Below are 18,094 nucleotides of genomic sequence, written 5' to 3' on the forward strand. Positions count from 1 at the left end.
TTTTTAAATTGGATTTTTGACTTAGAGTTTTGTCTTCAAAGGAGTTGTCATGAACTATTATGTTAATATCAGCTTCTATGCCTCTGTGCTAATCCACTGATCAAGAAAGGCCCCAGTCCTTTAACCAGTTATGCATGGGTGAATCCCTGTGCCTGCGTGCAATCCCATTGAAATAAAATAAATGGGGCTCCATTTTAGTGCAGGACTCCTCCGAGGCTGTCAGTTGCAGGATCAGGGCCTTAATGCATAAACATTTTAAGCAATAAAAGTCTTTTGCAGCCTCTGCACTCCAAGCGTTTCTAACAGACACAATAAATGTAAAAAGAACTCCTGTTTTTAGTGACAGCACTGTAGACTGATGTCCTGGTTTTCTTTCAGAGGATGTGTACAGCATGGACAAGCTGCCACTCTCTGTGCCCAGCCAATGTGCACCAGCTTTCTTTGGAAAGGCATCTCTAGGGCTAACAGACATATTCCCTTTTTAGTGCCTCCACTAAGGCCTGGTCTACACTAGGAGGTTATGTCGAATTTAGCAGCGTTAACTCAAATTAACCCTGCACCCATCCACACAACGAAGCTATTTATTTCGACATAGAGGTCTCTTTAAATCAATTTCTGTACTCCTCCCCAACGAGGGGAGTACGCTAAATTCGACATGCCCATGTCAAATTAGGGTAGGTGTGGATGGAATTTGACGCTAATAGCGCCGGGAGCTATCCCACAGTGCACCACTCTGACGCTCTGGACAGCAGTCCGAGTTTGGATGCTCTGACCAGCCACACAGGAAAAGCCCCGGGAAAATTTGAATTCCATTTCCTGTCTGGCCAGTTTGAATCTCATTTCCTGTTTGGACATCGTGGCGAGCTCAGCAGCACTGGCAACGATGCAGAGCTCTCCAGCAGAGGTGACCATGCAATCTCAGAATAGAAAGAGAGCCCCAGCATGGACTGATCGGGAAGTCTTGGATCTGATCGCTGTGTGGGGCGATGAGTCGGTGCTTTCAGAGCTGTGATCGAAAAAACAGAATGTGAAGATCTACGAGAAGATCTCAAAAGCCATGACGGAGAGAGGATACAGCCGGGATGCAACACAGTGCCTCGTGAAAATCAAGGAGCTGAGACAAGGAGAACAGAAGACCAAAGAGTCAAACGGATGCTCCGGATCCCAGCCCCAGACATGCAGTTTCTACAAGGCACTGCATTTCATTCTAGGTGCGGCCGCCACCACTACCCCACCACTGTCCGTGGACTCTGACGATGGGGTATTGTCGACGGCCGCTTCCTCGGAGACGTTCACGGACGGGGAAGATGAGGAAGGAGATGAGGAGGACGAGGCAGTCGACAGCGCTTTCAACGCTGATTTCCCAGACAGCCAGGATCTCTTCATCACCCTCACGGAGATCTCCTACCAACTCTCCCAAGGCGGTAACCCGGACCGTGAATTGGGAAGGATCAGTAGGTAAGTGTTCTAAACATTTATTTTGAACAGAATAGGAATGGTATTTTAACAATGGGTTTTTCATGATTAGTTTGCCCTAGGCGCTTTAGTTTTTAGTCCTTGCCAGTGCAGCTACTGGAAAATTCTGTCAATATGTCCGGGGATAGAGCAGAAATCCTCCTGGGACATCTCCACGAAGCTCTCCTGGAGGTATTGTGAAAGCCTTTGCATCAGGTTCCTGGGGAGAGCGGCCTTATTGCGTCCTCCATGATAGGAAACTTTTCCGCGCCAGGCTAGCAGCAAGTACTCTGGGATCATTGCCTCGCAAAGCATGGCGGCATACGGCCCTGGTGTTTGCTGGCATTCACGCAGCATGCAGGCTTTCTCTGTCTCCGAAATCCTTATCAGAGTGATATCACTCATGGTGACCTGCTTTGAATTAGGGGAATGTTAGTATTGGGACTGATTGCCTGTTCCTTTACATAACTGTAACCGGCCGTTTACAGCCACGCGGTGGAGGCGTGACAGAGGCAGCATGCAGGGATCTTTCCCGGGGACAGCCACGAGGGGGGGTGGGACAGGGGCAGAGTTCATGCTGGCCGGATTGCCGGCAGCAGGAACTGGCCAACGCTAGGAGCATCGTTTGGAACGTGAAAGGAGGGCACTGCTATAAATTAAGCTTTAAGCAGCCAAAAGTCTATGGCTTACCAGGTCCGCCTGCTAGCCGAATTCCGTTGTCCAGCCCCGCTTGTGTGATCTGTACAGCAAGACCCCAGGCACTCAATGGGAAGGCCGAAAATTCAACCGTGTACTGAGTGCGCATATGATAGGTACTGTGCATGGTCTTGTTCACAGAGAGACTATATTCATTGTTCGCAAAACTGTATCTTTGTGAGGAATTCACTCCCTTTCTCCCATCCCACAGCTGCGAGTCTCTCCTGAGCTACCCCGGCATCCCTCTCCCAGAGGCTGGCGAGATCAGGCGACGAAAGAAAAGGACACGGGACGAGATGTTCTCAGAACTTACGGGCTGCTCCCGAGCCGAGGTGGCACAGCAGATCCAGTGGAGGGAGAACATGTCGCAATACCAGCAATCACACAGCGAACGGGAGGACAGGTGGCGGCAGGAAGACCAGCAGGCGACTCAAACACTGCTTGGACTCATGAGGGAGCAAACCGACATGCTCCTGCAGAACATCTATAAGGCGCCGGACCAGAGGCAGGAGGACAGAGCCCCGCTGCATTCTATCTCTAACCGCCCTCCCCCGCCACAAAGTCCCATCCCCCCCCTCACCCAAAGTCCCAAGAAGGAGGGGCAGCAGGGGTTGTGAAAACAGTCACTCCACCCCTGCAGACTGTTCAAGTAGCAGAAGGCTCTCATTCCCAAAGATTTGATAAGTCCTTTCTTTCACTCCAAAAGCACCTCACCCAAGCCCCCGTCCCAGTTTCATCCCCTAACTGTGTAGTTGTTAATAAAAAATACATTTCTGTTAATTACTGTTTCCGTCATGTTCTTTTAGAGGAGAGTGTGTTTGAAGGGGAGGAAAAGGGGTTGGTAAATGGAGAGGACAGTCACCTTTACCAGGGTACAGACACGGGGCAGGTTCAGCAGAAGGTCACACACACATTGCAATCACTAGGCACCCTGGTCAGTCTGGGAGGTGGTTTTCATGTTCTGGGGGGGGGCCCTATGTGAGTTTGTGGCGGGGGAGGGTGGTTACAGATCTTATGCAGCGGTCCTTAGCCTGGATGACAGAGCCACGCAGCAGGGGATGGGAGGGCGCCCTCCCCCGCCACAAAGTCACATAGCCCCCACACACAGAGTCCCGAAAAGGAGGGGTGGCAGGCTCCGTTGAAACAACTAGTCCACCACTGTGGACTGCTCTAGGAGCAGGAGCCTGGTCATTCCTCGAGTTTAGAAGCATCCTTTCCATCACTACACCCACTCCCCACCACAGTCTGTGTCCCAGTTTCAACACTTTACCACGAAATCCTTAATAAAGAAAACGGTGTTAATGAACAAAGTTTCATTTATTTTATTTTTAAAAGTGTGTTGGAAGGGGGTTGGTAACTGGAGAGGATAATCAACATTAACTGGGTAAAGAAACGGGGGCAGGTTCAGCTTCTGTTTAAACAAACTTAATAGTCACAGGTTACCCTGCTCACTCTGGAACCTAGCTTTCAAAGCTTCCCGGATGCACAGCGCGTCCCGCTGGGCTCTTCTAATCGCCCGGCTGTCTGGCTGGGCGTAATCAGCAGCCAGGCGATTTGCCTCAACCTCCCACCCCGCCATAAACATCTCCCTCTTGCTCTCACAGAGATTGTGGAGCGCACACAGCAAGCTGCAATAACAATGGGGATATTGGTTTCACTGAGATCAGAGCGAGTCAGTAAGTTTCTCCATCTCCCCTTCAGACGTCCAAAAGCACACTCCACCACCATTCTGCACTTGCTTAGCCAGTAGTTGAAGAGTTCTTTTTCACTGTCCAGGGTGCCTGTATAGGGCTTCATGAGCCAGGGCATTAGTGGGTAGGCTGGGTCCCCGAGGATGACTATAGGCATCTCCACATCCCCCAACAGTTACTTTGTGGTCCGGGAAGTAAATACCTTCCTGCAGCTGTCTAAACAGACCAGAGTTCCTGAAAATGCGAGCATCATGAACCCTGCCTGACCATCTGACGTTGATGTTGGTAAAACGTCCCCTATGGTCCACCAGTGCTTGCAGCACCATTGAAAAGTAGCCCTTTCAGTTAATGTACTGGTGGCCTGGTGGGCCGGTCCCAGAATAGGGATGTGAGTTCCATCTATAGCCCCACCGCAGTTTGGGAATCCCATTGCAGCGAAGCCATCTATGATCACCTGCATGTTTCCCAGGGTCACTACCTTTGAGAGCAGTAGCTCAATGATTGCGTTGGCTACTTGCATCACAGCAACCCCCACGGTAGATTTGCCCACTCCAAATTGGTTCGTGACTGACCGGTAGCTGTCTGGCGTTGCAAGCTTCCAGAGGGCTATGGCCACTCGCTTCTGGACAGTCAGGGCTGCTCGCATCCGGGTGTCCTTGCGCTTCAGGGCAGGGGACAGCAATTCACAAAGTTCCAGGGAAGTTCCCTTATGCATCCGAAAGTTTCGCAGCCACTGTGATTCATCCCAGACCTGCAGCACTATGCGGTCCCACCAGTCCGTGCTTGTTTCCCGGGCCCAGAATCGCCGTTCCACAGCATCAACATGACCCATTGCCACCATGATGTCCATAGCGCAGGGTCCCGTGCTTTCTGAGAGGTCTGTGCCCCTCTCAGACTTAATGTCCTCACCGCGCTGCCGTAGCCTCCTTGCCTGATTTCTCAGCATCTGCCTCTGAAAAAGGTGGATGATAAGGTGCGAGGTGTTGACAACAGCCATAACTGCAGCGATGATCGCAGCGGGCTCCATGCTCGCAGAGCTGTGGTGTCCGCGCTGTCAATCATCAGAAAAGTGCGTGAACTGATTGCCCGCCGGTGCTTTCATGGAGGGAGTGAGGGTTGAATGACGACAGTTAGCCAAAACCACCCTCGATACATTTTTTTGCCCCAGCAGGCATTGGGGGCTCGACCCAGAATTCCAATGGGCAGCGGGGACAGTGGGAACTGTGGGATAGCTGCCCACAGTGCACCGCTTCCAATGTCGACGCTTGCCCCGTAGTGTGGAGACTCAAAGTCGAATTACTGTCCTTAGTGTGGATACTCACGTTCGACTTTGTAATATCGGTTCCACAAATTCGCTTTAAGTAAAATCGAACTACTCTCGTAGTGTAGACATACCCTGAGACTACCAACAGGACTGTCAATCAGTGCCAACTGCGATGGTGATCTTTTTGGTGTGGAACCATGTCCACTAAAAGCAAGATCTCCCATGTAAGCTGCCATTACAGTTAAGTAAAGGCTTGTAGTTAGCAACCTGAGTTGTATTTGGAGCTGGAGTGGTGAAACAGAGTTCAAAATCTTTCTCATTTCCAATCTCTCTCCCCCTCCCCCGCCCCACTCCCTTTGGTCAGCCAGAGCCCAAATTTGTTAACTATCTGGGCAAGCTTCAAAGCTCATCTTCTCTTTCAGATGACTCTGGGAACCAAGGAGGATTCAGCCCATTGGTGGTCAGATGTGGGTGTGTCATGTAATAATGGGGGAAGTTTGGGAATATGGTGTTTTTTAAGGTTAGCACTTACGGCATCAAAAGCCAGGCTGCTTCTGCAACAGGAATTGGAATGCTTTTAACTCTATTGCTGCGTGATACCTGGGAGAAAAGTTTGCAATGTATTTTAGGGTATGACTGTGATGGGGAGCACCAACCTTCAGTATTCATAGAACACTTCGGGCCTGTATCCTCCCTACCCCAAGTGGGTCCCTGGGTAAAATTCTGCTGCTCTTGCTACTATAGATGCCTGTACACCTCTTAGAGTGAGTTGTCGAGGTTGATTTTTTTCTGGTGCTGTATTTTATTTGCCAGCAATGACTGTTCAGAAATGGCTGGTGGTTAAATCAGCAGAAGAGAGAGAAGGATCAGCCAATGAAAGAAACTTTACCCATGGAAAGTACAAGATCTATGTGGCATTTTTGGGGGGCTGTAAATGGTATTCAGTTGCTGAAACCTCTTTCATTCTGTGGTGGTTAGTGGGAGGATATCTGTAGTGTTGGTAAAATTTCACAGTTTGGCTAGCCTCTTATTCCTAACTGAATCTTGTACACTTGTTTTGTCTTCTGATAAAATATTTGGGCTGAAATTCTGGTTTTGCCATCATCTTCAATGGAGAAAATTTTACCCCTAAAATTTACCACAGAATGGTTTAACTTATGTTTGTCCTGGTGATCCAGTGCACAAAGTCAGTAATTTAGAAGCACTGCAAAAATACACACCTACACTGTTATTGATTATAAATTTTACAAAAACAGAGTAAACCTCTGACACAATTATCCTCTCAATTTTCTGCTCTTCAGAACATTCAGGATATACAGGCAGTCATGTAATGCTCCTCATTCTTCTCTTTCACGTTATCAAAGCCACTCCACTGATGCTCAAACAGGATTTTTGGCAGGGTTGAAAATATATTCCATAAGACTTTGCCAGGTCACTCAAGTAATCCGGGCCAGGAAGCACACACAGGAAGTCCTCTCTTTGGAAATGACCACACTTTGAATTTTTGTAGCCAATTAGTGAAATGTTGCTTCTCTTTGCTATCAGAGCCTTCACGGTTGTCAAAGAGGAATATAGGAAACTGCTGGGAATTTTTGCCAATATCTGCACCAACCTCACTCAATTGAATCTGAAGAAAATCTGCGTAAGGCAGTTATCGTAAATCTGTGGAATTTCTGTGGGTTTCTTGTTTTTTTTTTTTTTTGTGTGGTTTTTTTTTTTTTTTTTTGGGTTGGGGTTTTTTGTATGAGTCCAAATGTACTCCTATAGTTTTAATTTTGGATATCACAGCGAGAGTCAATACTTAGCTCTTACATTGTGCTCTTCATCTGAGCATCTCAAAGGACCCACAAGGAAAGTTATTTAAAAATGAGTGCATTAATTGGACTGCTTTTCTTCTTGTGTAAATATATAAAACTTTTGGGATGTATCATTCACCATGCTCCCTAACCTCCAAATATCACAATACCCGGCTGGATCTGTTTATTTTTTACACCAGCCAGAGGAAAGTGGCTACTGTTTTTTGTTATCCTTTCTGGGGGTTCTAAAAATCCCCTATTTAACCCTTGAGAATGGCTAATGCCATATTATTAGCTGGATCCACAGTTCCAGAAAAGCCTGAAGCAGTTTGATCACTCACTTAAATAAGGTTTCTAGTTTCTAACCATGAGTTGGTGATTCCTTATCTAAGACCTCTGCTGCTGAAACTGCATTATTGCTCTGGGAAGAGTCACAGGTTTTTAACCTCTAGTTTAGAGAAATCCTCCACACCATTTCATATCTCAGCCTCTCCTCTTTATGTGTGTACATGAAGAGTCGTGCCGTGAGTCTGGAATCAGAGAGTCATTTCTCAGGAGGATTTCCAAAGTGATCTGTTGTTTAAATATAGGGACAATTTCAAAAGACCATGGACGAGATTTTTCAAGTGCTCAGAACCCACAACTGGGACCAGATTTTCCAAAGACTTCAACTCTTATTTAGGCACCTAAGTATGGGCTTGATGTTCAAAAACACTGAGCATCCAGCAGATCCTATTGTGACACTTATTATCAGATTTTCAAAAGAGCTCAAATCACACTGTGCCTAGCACTTGTGAAGATATAACCACTTATTTTGATGGAGCTGTGCTGTTTTGAGAAATCTGTCCCATAGAATCATTTGAAGATACTTGTCTGTCTATACACAAGTCACACATAGCAAGGGCTAGTACAGTTCCTATTGCCCAACACCAGTGGATTTGCTCACATTGATTGTGGGCATTATATGCTACCTCATATCCAAGCAGAAAATTATCCTTTAGGTTCTGCCTGACTCATATGATGAAAAGGACTTTTCCAGTTGCATTTCTGTGGAGTAAGAGTGACATCCAGTGGCTAACAGATTAGTTTTCCACCAGGAGATACCCAAAAAGTAACTACCCTGTTTTGGGTGTTTGAATATCAAAGAATTATACTGGGTAACAAAAAACTACTCCTTTTCTTTTTAAAGCAGACGTGTAGTGCAGAGCTGTGTTCAGCTGTGTCCCTGTCTCCTTAATAAGAGAGAGCCTGATGCTGCATTGCCTCGTCTTTAGAAATTAATGGGAGTGACACATGAATGCTTTTAATGTTGTTGTACTCTTGAATGAATAACAAAGCCTTTGATTAAATAAAAACTAGAGCTTCTAAATGAATTTTTAGTTGTTCAGCATTTAACCCCATACTAGCAAGTACATATGGTCTGACAAATGACACTTTCAGAATCCCATGGACAACAATGTATCCTTTGTGTTCTGATATGTCGGTTCTGCATCTAGCCATACTCAAATTAATTAGGGTTTTACTCCACTTACTGAAGACTCTTTCTTCATGCAAATTGGGACAGCGTCTCCCTTTTTTCATGCAAAAATAGCATAGATTGGAAACAAGCTATACAGATTAAGGTGTTGGTTTTAACCTATAAAGCCCTAAATGGTTCGTGTGCTGTGGTTATGAGAGATCATTTATGCCCCAGAGTGGTATTGGAATCACCAAAGGTGATAGTTCCCTAATTTAAAGGGGGATGCAGGTTGGCAGCATGGCATTCTTAGTGAGGGGTTGTTGGCTTTGGAACTCACTTCTTGCCTTGATTTGCCAGCAGATATGGTATCTGTAAGGAGAAGCTAATACATGCACCTAGCTCCCAGGAAGTTGATTGGGCCTCCTGGAGCTGCGGAGCACCCGTTGGGAGAGTTTGTTCTCAGTCATTCAAAAAGGATTGATTCTTAAAATATATCTGACATATTTCATATTGTGAATTATATCACACCCTGAGGTTTGGGACTAAATGGGGTTTAGGAGTAGCTGTTGGGTAGGAGACTATTTCAGGCTTAGGGAGGGAATTTGATGGATTGTGCAAGCTGTTGCTAGATGAGACGACAAATCAGAATGTAATACACTGTGAATAAGACCATCATCCACAAGACGTTTTGGGCCTGATACTGGTAGATTCTGAGATTTGGGGTATGTCTTCACTAGCAACATTAAAGCGCTTTAACATGGCTGTGTAGTCATGGCACCAGTGCTGGGAGAGAACTTTCCCAGCGCTGGTGCACTGTCTACACAGCCACTTTACAGTGCTGAAACTTGTAGTGCTCGGCAGGGAGGATGTTTTTTCACACCCCTGAGCGATGAAATTGCAGTGCTGTAAAGTGACAGTGTAGACAAGGCCTTATTCACGCTCTCTGACTATAGAGGGAGTGGCAGGCAGTCAGCTCCTTCCAATATCAGGCCTGTGCTACTGTACAGGAAAATACAGGTAGAAGATGTTTACACTACTAAACATGTACAGTTTTAAAATATTATTTGAGCTATTTTAAAATAAGGAAAAGCTCTCCATGAATATATGTGGGTGAAGGAGTGAAATTGCTGCTGTTTATTATTCACCGTGTGGAGGAAATGAGGTCTTACTAGGGCTGTATTTGACCATTGGTGGCAACTCCAAAGTTAAGGTTGCAAATGAATTCCTACTAGGGCTGTCAATTAATCGCAGTTAACTCACGCAATTAACTCAAAAAAATTAAGCCCGATTTAAAAAAAATAAGAGCGATTAATCGTAGTTTTATTCGCACTGTTAAACAATAGAATACCAATTGAAACGTATTAAATATTTTTGGATGTTTTTCTGAATTTTCAAGTATATTGATTTCAATTACAACACAGAATACAAAGTGCACACTGCTCACTTTATATTACAAATTATTGCACTGTAAAAATGATAAAAGAAATAGTATTTTTCAGTTCACCTCATACAAGTGCTGTAGTGCAATCTCTTTATCATGAAAATGCAACTTACAAATGTAGAATTTTTTTTCGTAAATGCAATAAAAAACAAAACAATGTAACCCTTCAGAGCCTACAAGTCCACTTAGTCCTCCTTCTTGTTCAGCCAGTAGCTAAGATAAACAAGCTTGTTTACATTTTCGGGAGACAATACTGCCCTCTTCTTATTTACAATGTCACCAGAAAGTGAGAACAAGCGTTTGCATGGCACTTTTGTAGCCAGCATTGCAAGGTATTTACGTGCCAGATGTGCTAAAATTCGTATGCCCCTTCATGCTTCAACGACCATTCCAAAGGACATGCTTCCATGCTGATGACGCTCATTAAAAAAATGTGTTAATTAAATTTGTGACTGAACTCCTTGGGGGAGAATTGTATGTCTCCTGCTCTGTTTTACCTGCATTCTGCATATCTTTCATGTTATAGCAGTCTCGGATGATGACTCAGCACATTGTCCATTTTAAGAACACTTTCACTGCAGATTTGACAAAACGCAAAGAAAGTACCAATGTGAAATTTCTAAAGATAGCTACAGCACTCAACCCAAGGTTTAAGAATCTGAAGTGCCTTCCAAAATCTGAGAGGGATGAGATGTGGAGCATTCTTTCAGAAGTCTTAAAAGAGCAACACTCCAATGCAGAAACTACAGAACCTGAACCACAAAAAAGAAAATCAACCTTCTGCTGGTGGCATCCTACTCAGATGATGAAGATGAACATGTCGCTCTGTACTGCTTTGAATTGTTATTGAGCAGAACCTGTCATCAGCCTGGAAGCATGTCCCCTAGAATGGTGGTTGAAACATGAAGGGACATATGAATCTTTAGCACATCTGGCATGTAAATATCTTATGACACTGGCTGCAACAGTGCCATGTGAATGTTCTCACTTTCAGGTGATGTGAACAAGAAGCAGGCAGCATTATCTCCTTCAAATGTAAAGAAACTTGTTTGTCTGAGCAATTGGTTGAACAATCGCTCTAAAGTGGACTGAGTGGACTTGTAGGCTCTAAAGTTTTACATTGTTTTATTTTTGAATGCAGTTATTTTTTGTACATAATTCTACATTTGCAAGTTTAACTTTCTTGATAGAGAGTGCACTACAGTACTTGTATAAGGTGAATTGAAAAATACTATCTTTTGTTTTTTACAGTATAAATATTTGTAATAAAAATAAACATAAAGTGAGCACTGTACACTGTGTATGCTGTGTTGTAATTGAAATCAATATATTTGAAAATGTAGAAAACATCCAAAATATTTAAATAAATGGTATTCTATTATTGTTTAATCATGCAATTAATCACTATTAATTTATTTTAATGGTTTGACAGCCCTAACTCCTACTGCAGTCCATAAAATATGGATCCCCACTTCTTCTGCCCCTTTCATTCTAAAATCCACACACAACATATCACCCTCACATCTTCTATGTGACGTCTGTGGCTGAAGTAGAATTTATCTATCAAATTTGAATTTGTTCTGCCTAGGGATTCATGATATACAGGAGCTGAAAAAGAGGTGATCAGCACATCTGATCTGTTTCAAGGTTTTTGGTTTTCATTTTTTTTAAATGGAGGAAAATTTAGAACTTAGTTTACTGGATTCATCCAGTTTAAAATTTAGTGCACAGACCAAAGATTAGCTAGTTAATTAGACTCTTTAATTAGGTGTTGAAAGTTATTAATATTTTAAATAAACTTTTAGAATGGTACTTCAGCAGCTGCTGAACTAATTTCAACTGAATGTTCGTTCCAGACACAGGGGTGGGAAGCAGAAGTCAAGGGTGATTCACTCCCTGATGAGTGGAAATGGAGAGAGGGTGACATTTTAGGAGAGACCTAGTTTCAGAGGCTCAGGAAAGCAAGCTGGGGGGAGGCAGTTGGTGCTCGAATGCTAGAGCCTGAGCATGGAACACTGGGCAGTAAAGGTCTCTCCTACAACAGTGCCCGCTTATTGCATTGTTTATTGCTAATGAAACACTGCCTAGCTCTCCAGCACAGGACATGGGGTGGAGGAAGAGAGCGATGCTACCACCTTCTCCCTACAGCCACTATGCTTGATGTGCTCCCCTTTGCTCTTATTATTTAATTTATTTGGCTTTTCTGTGACACCTATCACCATAGTGTCTGATCACTTCACAAACGTTAAGGTTGCGGGAGAGTGAGAGCCGTACCCATGGGGCTGTGGGCTAGTCTGGTGTGGGGGTCTCTGTCTCTTCTGTTGAAGATGTTCTACTTTGCATAAATAATTAAATAGTCATTGGGGGAGAGGGGTGAGGGAGAGAGAGACTGACTGACTATGACTCAATAGCCTGGTGTTTAAGGGCACTCACCTGGGAGGTGGGAGACCCAAGTCCTTGCTCAAATGACTATTTGCCACTGTCTCCTCAAACTATTTGGTGAATCTATCCCTTTCTTTCCTTTGCTTTTTTTTTTTAAAAAAACCCCAGAAACAAAATGTGTGTTTGTGTGTGTATTTTAACACTATGCCCCTCCCAAACAACGCTCTTCTGCCCTTTCATTCAATTGGAGCTGCACCTATAAAAGCAAAAGCAGGTGTATCCCTAAGTGTCTTCCCTTCTCTAATGTTCAGTTTTTCATGCACCACTGAGAAAGTTACAAAACAAAACCCAAGCCCTGAGTTGCTGACACTAAATTTCAACAACAAAAGAATTCATCTGTGGATGTGGAATGTTGCACCTTGGTGAGTGTTTACTTCTTGCCGTAGTACATAGTCTTCTACAGCTAAACCACTGGTAAGTCAAGCCAATTACTTAGTGACTGGAATGCTGAGCATTTTGAACTCGCACAAGCACTTGGACACTTGTTATGGCAGATGCTGAAAGCAGGTATTTGAAAGGCTTTATTAAAAATAACTGCATATTTTGTGCTTACTAAGTTCCCCATTACCTTCTTGATCCAGGATGTCCTGCACACTGTGTAATATTTTGAATTCTTGAACTTACCAACAGAGACCATATTGTCATACTCTACCCCTTTGGTATATGGAAAATTGGAATCTTTACAACAGCCTTCAGTTCAAGACATATTCCAGCCCCAGTCATGAACCTGTGGTTAGAAGGGGTAGTGTCACTCTATTGCTACTGACATATATAACACTTGTCACATCTACACCTCAAGGTGCTTTCCCAAAGTGTAACATCATTGACCCCATTTTTACATATGAGCATGACAAAGCATCTAGAGAGAAATGGCATGCCAAAAGTCAAACATGGCATGCAAAATGGGAATGGAAGTCAGATCGAACATCCAGTTCTGTGACCTCTTTCATCCCCAGTGATGCCTTATCCCTTATTTATTTATTTGCAGGCAGTGCATCTAATTAGAGCTGTGAAAACATTTTTGGTGAACCCTATAACTAGGTAATAAACCCCAAACCTAGCCCTGTTTCCCAGAGTTCTGAGCAAACTGATTGATGCACAAGAAATACTTATCCAGAGTTTGTTTTTGGTGGAAACTCATTGATTTCCACCTGAAATAAAGCAAAATGTATTTATTTTGGCCAAGTTTCATTTTGAGATTTTGGATTTGTCTGAGTGTGTGGTTTGCCAGCCCCCATGTGCCACAAAGTGGACCCTGCTTAATCTTGACAACACTAGCCTTGGGCCTCTATGAAGGAGAGGTGATTTGATTACAGACTTCCATGCCCTGGTGGCTATTTTGAGTTGAGATTTAATTTGTTTTCTGGGTCTGGACTGAGAGCTGACCTGGCTGGAGGGCTAGGCCATCAAAGCTGCAAATGGTTATGGAACCTGGACACAAGGGGGTACCAGAGAGGAAGAGTCTCTACAGTGCCACATCCTGACCTGAAGGGTGTTTCACTGGTACCTATATTTCCTGCTCTTAGTTATCCTCAAACTATTTAACACTGGCTCTGTTTTCCTTGTAATGTAGAGGATGGGGGAAATGCAGTTATCTGACTCCTCTGCTCCAAGCCTATCTTCCTTTTGGGGCTTCTGCCTGTAACCATCTAGAATGAGCATGGATAAAGCCATCTCAAAATATAATAAACACGTATTTACATTAACTACTAAATATCTCTGTGCTCTATATTGTTTCAAGTTGTATTATACATCGTTAGAAAAATCTTAGCAAGGTATCTTGTAACAAGAGTTATGAAAACTTAACCTCTCTGTCCTTTTTGTAAATGGGGTTTCCTTTCAGAGATGGGCTTATCGCTCTCCAGGCTCGATGCATGCGCATCATGGATGGAATTCAGCCTGGGAGTAATTGAGCATGGCGTTCACTTTGTACCAGGGTGGAATTTTAGACTTGCACTTGTTGTTTGTATTGCAGTGTTATCAGCATCAACAATATCAGAATTATTGCTCTGTAGTACAGTAGAGCCTAGAGGCTCCATAGTGTGAAGCACTGTATACAAACACATACGTGGTAAGAGACAATCCCTGCCCTGAACGTCCTACGATGTAACTAGACAAGACAGGTGAAGGATGGCACAAAGGAGGTATGGTTTAACCTCTGTGCCTTGGCTACTTGCCCAAGTATTCCCACAGGTAATGAGTAAAAGAGTGGAGAATTGAACTGAATTCTTCTGAGCCCCAAAATTCCAAAAAACCTATTTGAATAGTAACAGAGGGTCCTGTGGCACCTTTGAGACTTCTGTTAGTCTCAAAGGTGCCACAGGACCCTCTGTTGCTTTTTACAGATTCAGACTAACACGGCTACCCCTCTGATATTTGAATAGTGTGTCCCTACCAGTCATGGAAAGATCAGCTCTAACACTTATAAGATGTTAAAAAAGCAGCAACACAACAATCTGATTCACTTCCAGTCTTTGGGCTTATTTTTCCTATGGGTTACTGATACTAGAGAGCAGTTGCTCAGCAGAAATATGTTCTCTTTCACTCTCACTCTCCCAGTAGTTCATGCCCATTATTTATAAACTGATGTCTGATCTGCAAAGGAGAAAATCAATTGCACTATATATCCAGTGGAAGACAAAAAGCTTTAGAGACTTGTCGATACACTTTAAGCATTACCTCATGGCTGTGGGTTGCTGTATGAGTATGAGTAAGTATTTTGTTGCTCTGTATGCTAGTTACTGGGCTTTCTGTCCCAGAATGTGTGGACTTTTACAAACGTCACTTCAAGAATGAGTAAAAGGGAGCTTTCCGAGATACCAGGTTGGTTTGATTTGTTTTTTTTTTAATTCCTAAATAAGGTTGGTGGTTTTTTAAAGTTCCTTGCTTTAAAATTTAATTACAAAAATGAAAAGTATAAAATGATAAGTTTCTTTAGATAAGAGTCAGCTGCAACAAAGTATCAGGTGTTATATGTAGTTTAAACAAGCAGAATATTAGTGATGCTATTCTATTTGGTCTGAGAGCATCTACAATGTAAATAACTAAATCTCAGTGTTTCTGCTTTGATTAATTAGCAACTTCATTAAAAAAAGTAGGCATTTTAAGGAAATGGTTGCTCTGAACAGTACTCTAGTATACGTAAATTATTGTTGAAAACTGATACTTATGTTGCGATTGCATTGTAAGTGTAATGATATGTTCACCTACAGTATATTTTTCAGCCACTGAATGTGTCTGTGCTGTACAGAATTCCAGATAGGGTGTGGTTGCTGGTAAACAAAAGAGACAAAACTGGGAGTCAAACTGTGTGGAAGCCTATTTGTGTCTCCAGTCTGTGCTTTTCTTTATTAAAATCTGCATATCTAAAATGGATTTCAGTTGGATTAAAACCTCTTTCTTTCCATGATTGCAATATATATTATTCTTTGTATGAATAACTGTAGCATCTCCGATACCAATGTATGACAACTTTGGATAAATGATGACCATTTAATGGTGAATTCTATTTATAGAGTCAAATCTTGGGGTCTTTATTTAGTTTCATTCAGACAAAACTTCTGTTGCAATCAGCGGAAAGTTTGCCTGTGTCATGACCACTGACATACCACCTAGTCACAACAGGACAGTATAACCATGTTGAGCCCAATCCTCCCCTTTAAGCCTTAAAAGGGGTGGAATGAAAAGGCAGATTTGAAGCTGGAGTCACTGCTGTCTTGCTATGTTGAGAGCAAGACTGGTGCTGGAGCAGATCTAGGCAGGGGAAGTCTCTGAAGGAGAGAGCTTTAGAAGGCCAAGGATCTGCATACTGCAGGAATTTTCATCAATGGGTCTGTGGCATTGCTACATGGGACACCCAGCTTCCTCCCATGACTAGATTGCTGCTGTAGTATTGAGATTCTATGAAGGGAAATTTCTGCTGCTTCCAGCATCATTAACTTATGATGCTAAATGAATTGCCCCCACTGAGAAACATCATTAGGGATAGGATAGATGTTTGCTTGACTCTTCCTCTTCGCCTTCTCCTGGACGTGCACTGCCCACCCTCCCCTTTCATGCCTTTTTGCTCCCCCTCTGAGTTTAATGCTACTGCTGACCAGGGCCGCCCAGAAGATTCAGGTGGCCTGGGGTCTTCGGCGGTGGGTCCCGGAGTGGAAGGACCCCCCGCCAACAACTTGCCGCCGAAGACCCGGAGCGGAAGAAGCTCCGGACGCCTGGGCCCCGTGAGAGTTTTCCGGGGCCCCTGGAGCGAGTGAAGGACCCCGCTCCAGGGGCCTCGAAAAACTCTCATGAGGGCCCCCGTGAGGCAAATTGCCCCACTTGCCCCCCCCTCTGGGCGGCCCTGCTGCTGATGTTGGGGGGCAGTGGCTTAGGAGCTTCAGATTTGCCCTCCTATTCCAAATGATCGGGGGGAGGGGAGTAGAAGCGAACCTGGGGTGCGTGTGTGTGTGTAACTTACTATTTAGTGTCTTTCTTCTCCCACAAACCCCCCCTTACCCTGAGAGCCTCCTCTAAGATTCAGCCCCACCCCCCCTCTGCAGTGCACATGTGATTCAGGGCTGGGAAGTTCTTTAAAAAATCCTTACAAATATTGGTTCTTTAAGAAGTTTATTAACAGCATCAAAAGGATCCATATGAGGTTTAGAAAATGTATCTGAAGTGTTTCTCATAATTGCTTTGTGGATATCTTTTGTTTAATGTATAATAGTATCATTTCTTTTAGGAAAAATTTAAATGAGAAATGAAGCATTTGGAGAAAACTTTTCAAAAGCCTCTAAGTCAGCAGTTCTCAAACTGTGGGTTGGAACCCCAAAGTGAGTTGCAACCCCATGGGGTCATCAGGGCTAGCATTAGACTTGCTGGGGCCAGCGGCTGAAGCCTCTGCCCAGGGTTGAAGTCAAATCCTGAGCGTTTTCAGCCCTGGGTGGCGGAGCTCAAGTCACAGGGTCCCTGCCTGGGGCTGAAGGCCTTGAGCTTCAGCTTTGGCTCCCCCCGCCCAGAGTCCCAGGGCAGTGGGACTTGGGCAGGCTCAGGCGTCGGTCCCCCATCCTGGGGTTGTGCAGTAATTTTTTGTTTTCAGAAGGTGGTCGTGGTGCAATGAAGTTTGAGAACCCCTGCTCTAAGTCCCATTTTCCGAAGTGACTTAGATACTTAGGGACCTGAGTTCTATCGAATTTCAAAGAGTTAGGCTCATAAGTCCCTAAGTCACCTTTGAAAATGCACCATAGAGTAACATTTTCAAAAGACCCTTGGTTCCCTTTTCAAAGGTGGCTAAGTCATATTGGCCTCCTAAGTCATCTAGGTGCTTTTGTAAATAGGACTCAAGTCACTTTGGCACTTTTGAAAATGTTATCTTTTGAGAACTGCTGTAAAGAGAATGGGGGAAGTAAGGATGAGAGAGAATGTTGACTGTAGTATCGGCCTACAAAATATTTTTGTTTCCTTAATAATTTAGACTTGCCTTTTTCAAAGAAGCCTCAGGGAGTGAGACACACAAATCTCACTCAAATTCAGTAGCAGCTGGGCACCTAACTCCTTTAGGCACCTTTGAAAATTCTGCCTGAAATATCTTAATGGACAAAGAAATGATTATGGGGGTGGGGGGAACCAACCTAAAAGCTAAATTCTCCTCCTACCCCAAAGAAATACATGAACTATGTAAACTATGCTAAGTCCAAACATATCACTATTAAGTGGGTTTGCCAACTTTTGTATGGTGTCTTATTAATGGATGTGCACAGTTTAATGGGAACAGTTTGTTTAGATCTCTTCATAGCATTAAGGAAAGGCCGGGGAGACATAACTTATTGTCTGTGCAATACATTTAAATATTGATTTTTTTTTAAAAAG

The 18,094-nt window shown here is 43.8% G+C and overlaps 1 protein-coding gene across 1 annotated transcript; it reads left to right on the top strand.

The window, feature by feature from the left end:
* Window positions 1-910: 910 nt before the first annotated feature.
* On the top strand, window positions 911-2,900 carry LOC135977063 (uncharacterized). The gene is made up of 2 exons (XM_065575940.1): window positions 911-1,458; window positions 2,363-2,900. The coding sequence occupies exons 1-2, from the start codon at window positions 1,058-1,060 to the stop codon at window positions 2,766-2,768; spliced, it is 807 nt and encodes a 268-aa protein (XP_065432012.1). The 5' UTR covers window positions 911-1,057; the 3' UTR covers window positions 2,769-2,900.
* The last annotated feature ends 15,194 nt before the right edge of the window (window positions 2,901-18,094 follow it).

This window comes from Chrysemys picta, chromosome 1 (genome assembly GCF_011386835.1).
Source record: "Chrysemys picta bellii isolate R12L10 chromosome 1, ASM1138683v2, whole genome shotgun sequence".
Lineage (NCBI taxonomy): Eukaryota > Metazoa > Chordata > Testudines > Emydidae > Chrysemys > Chrysemys picta.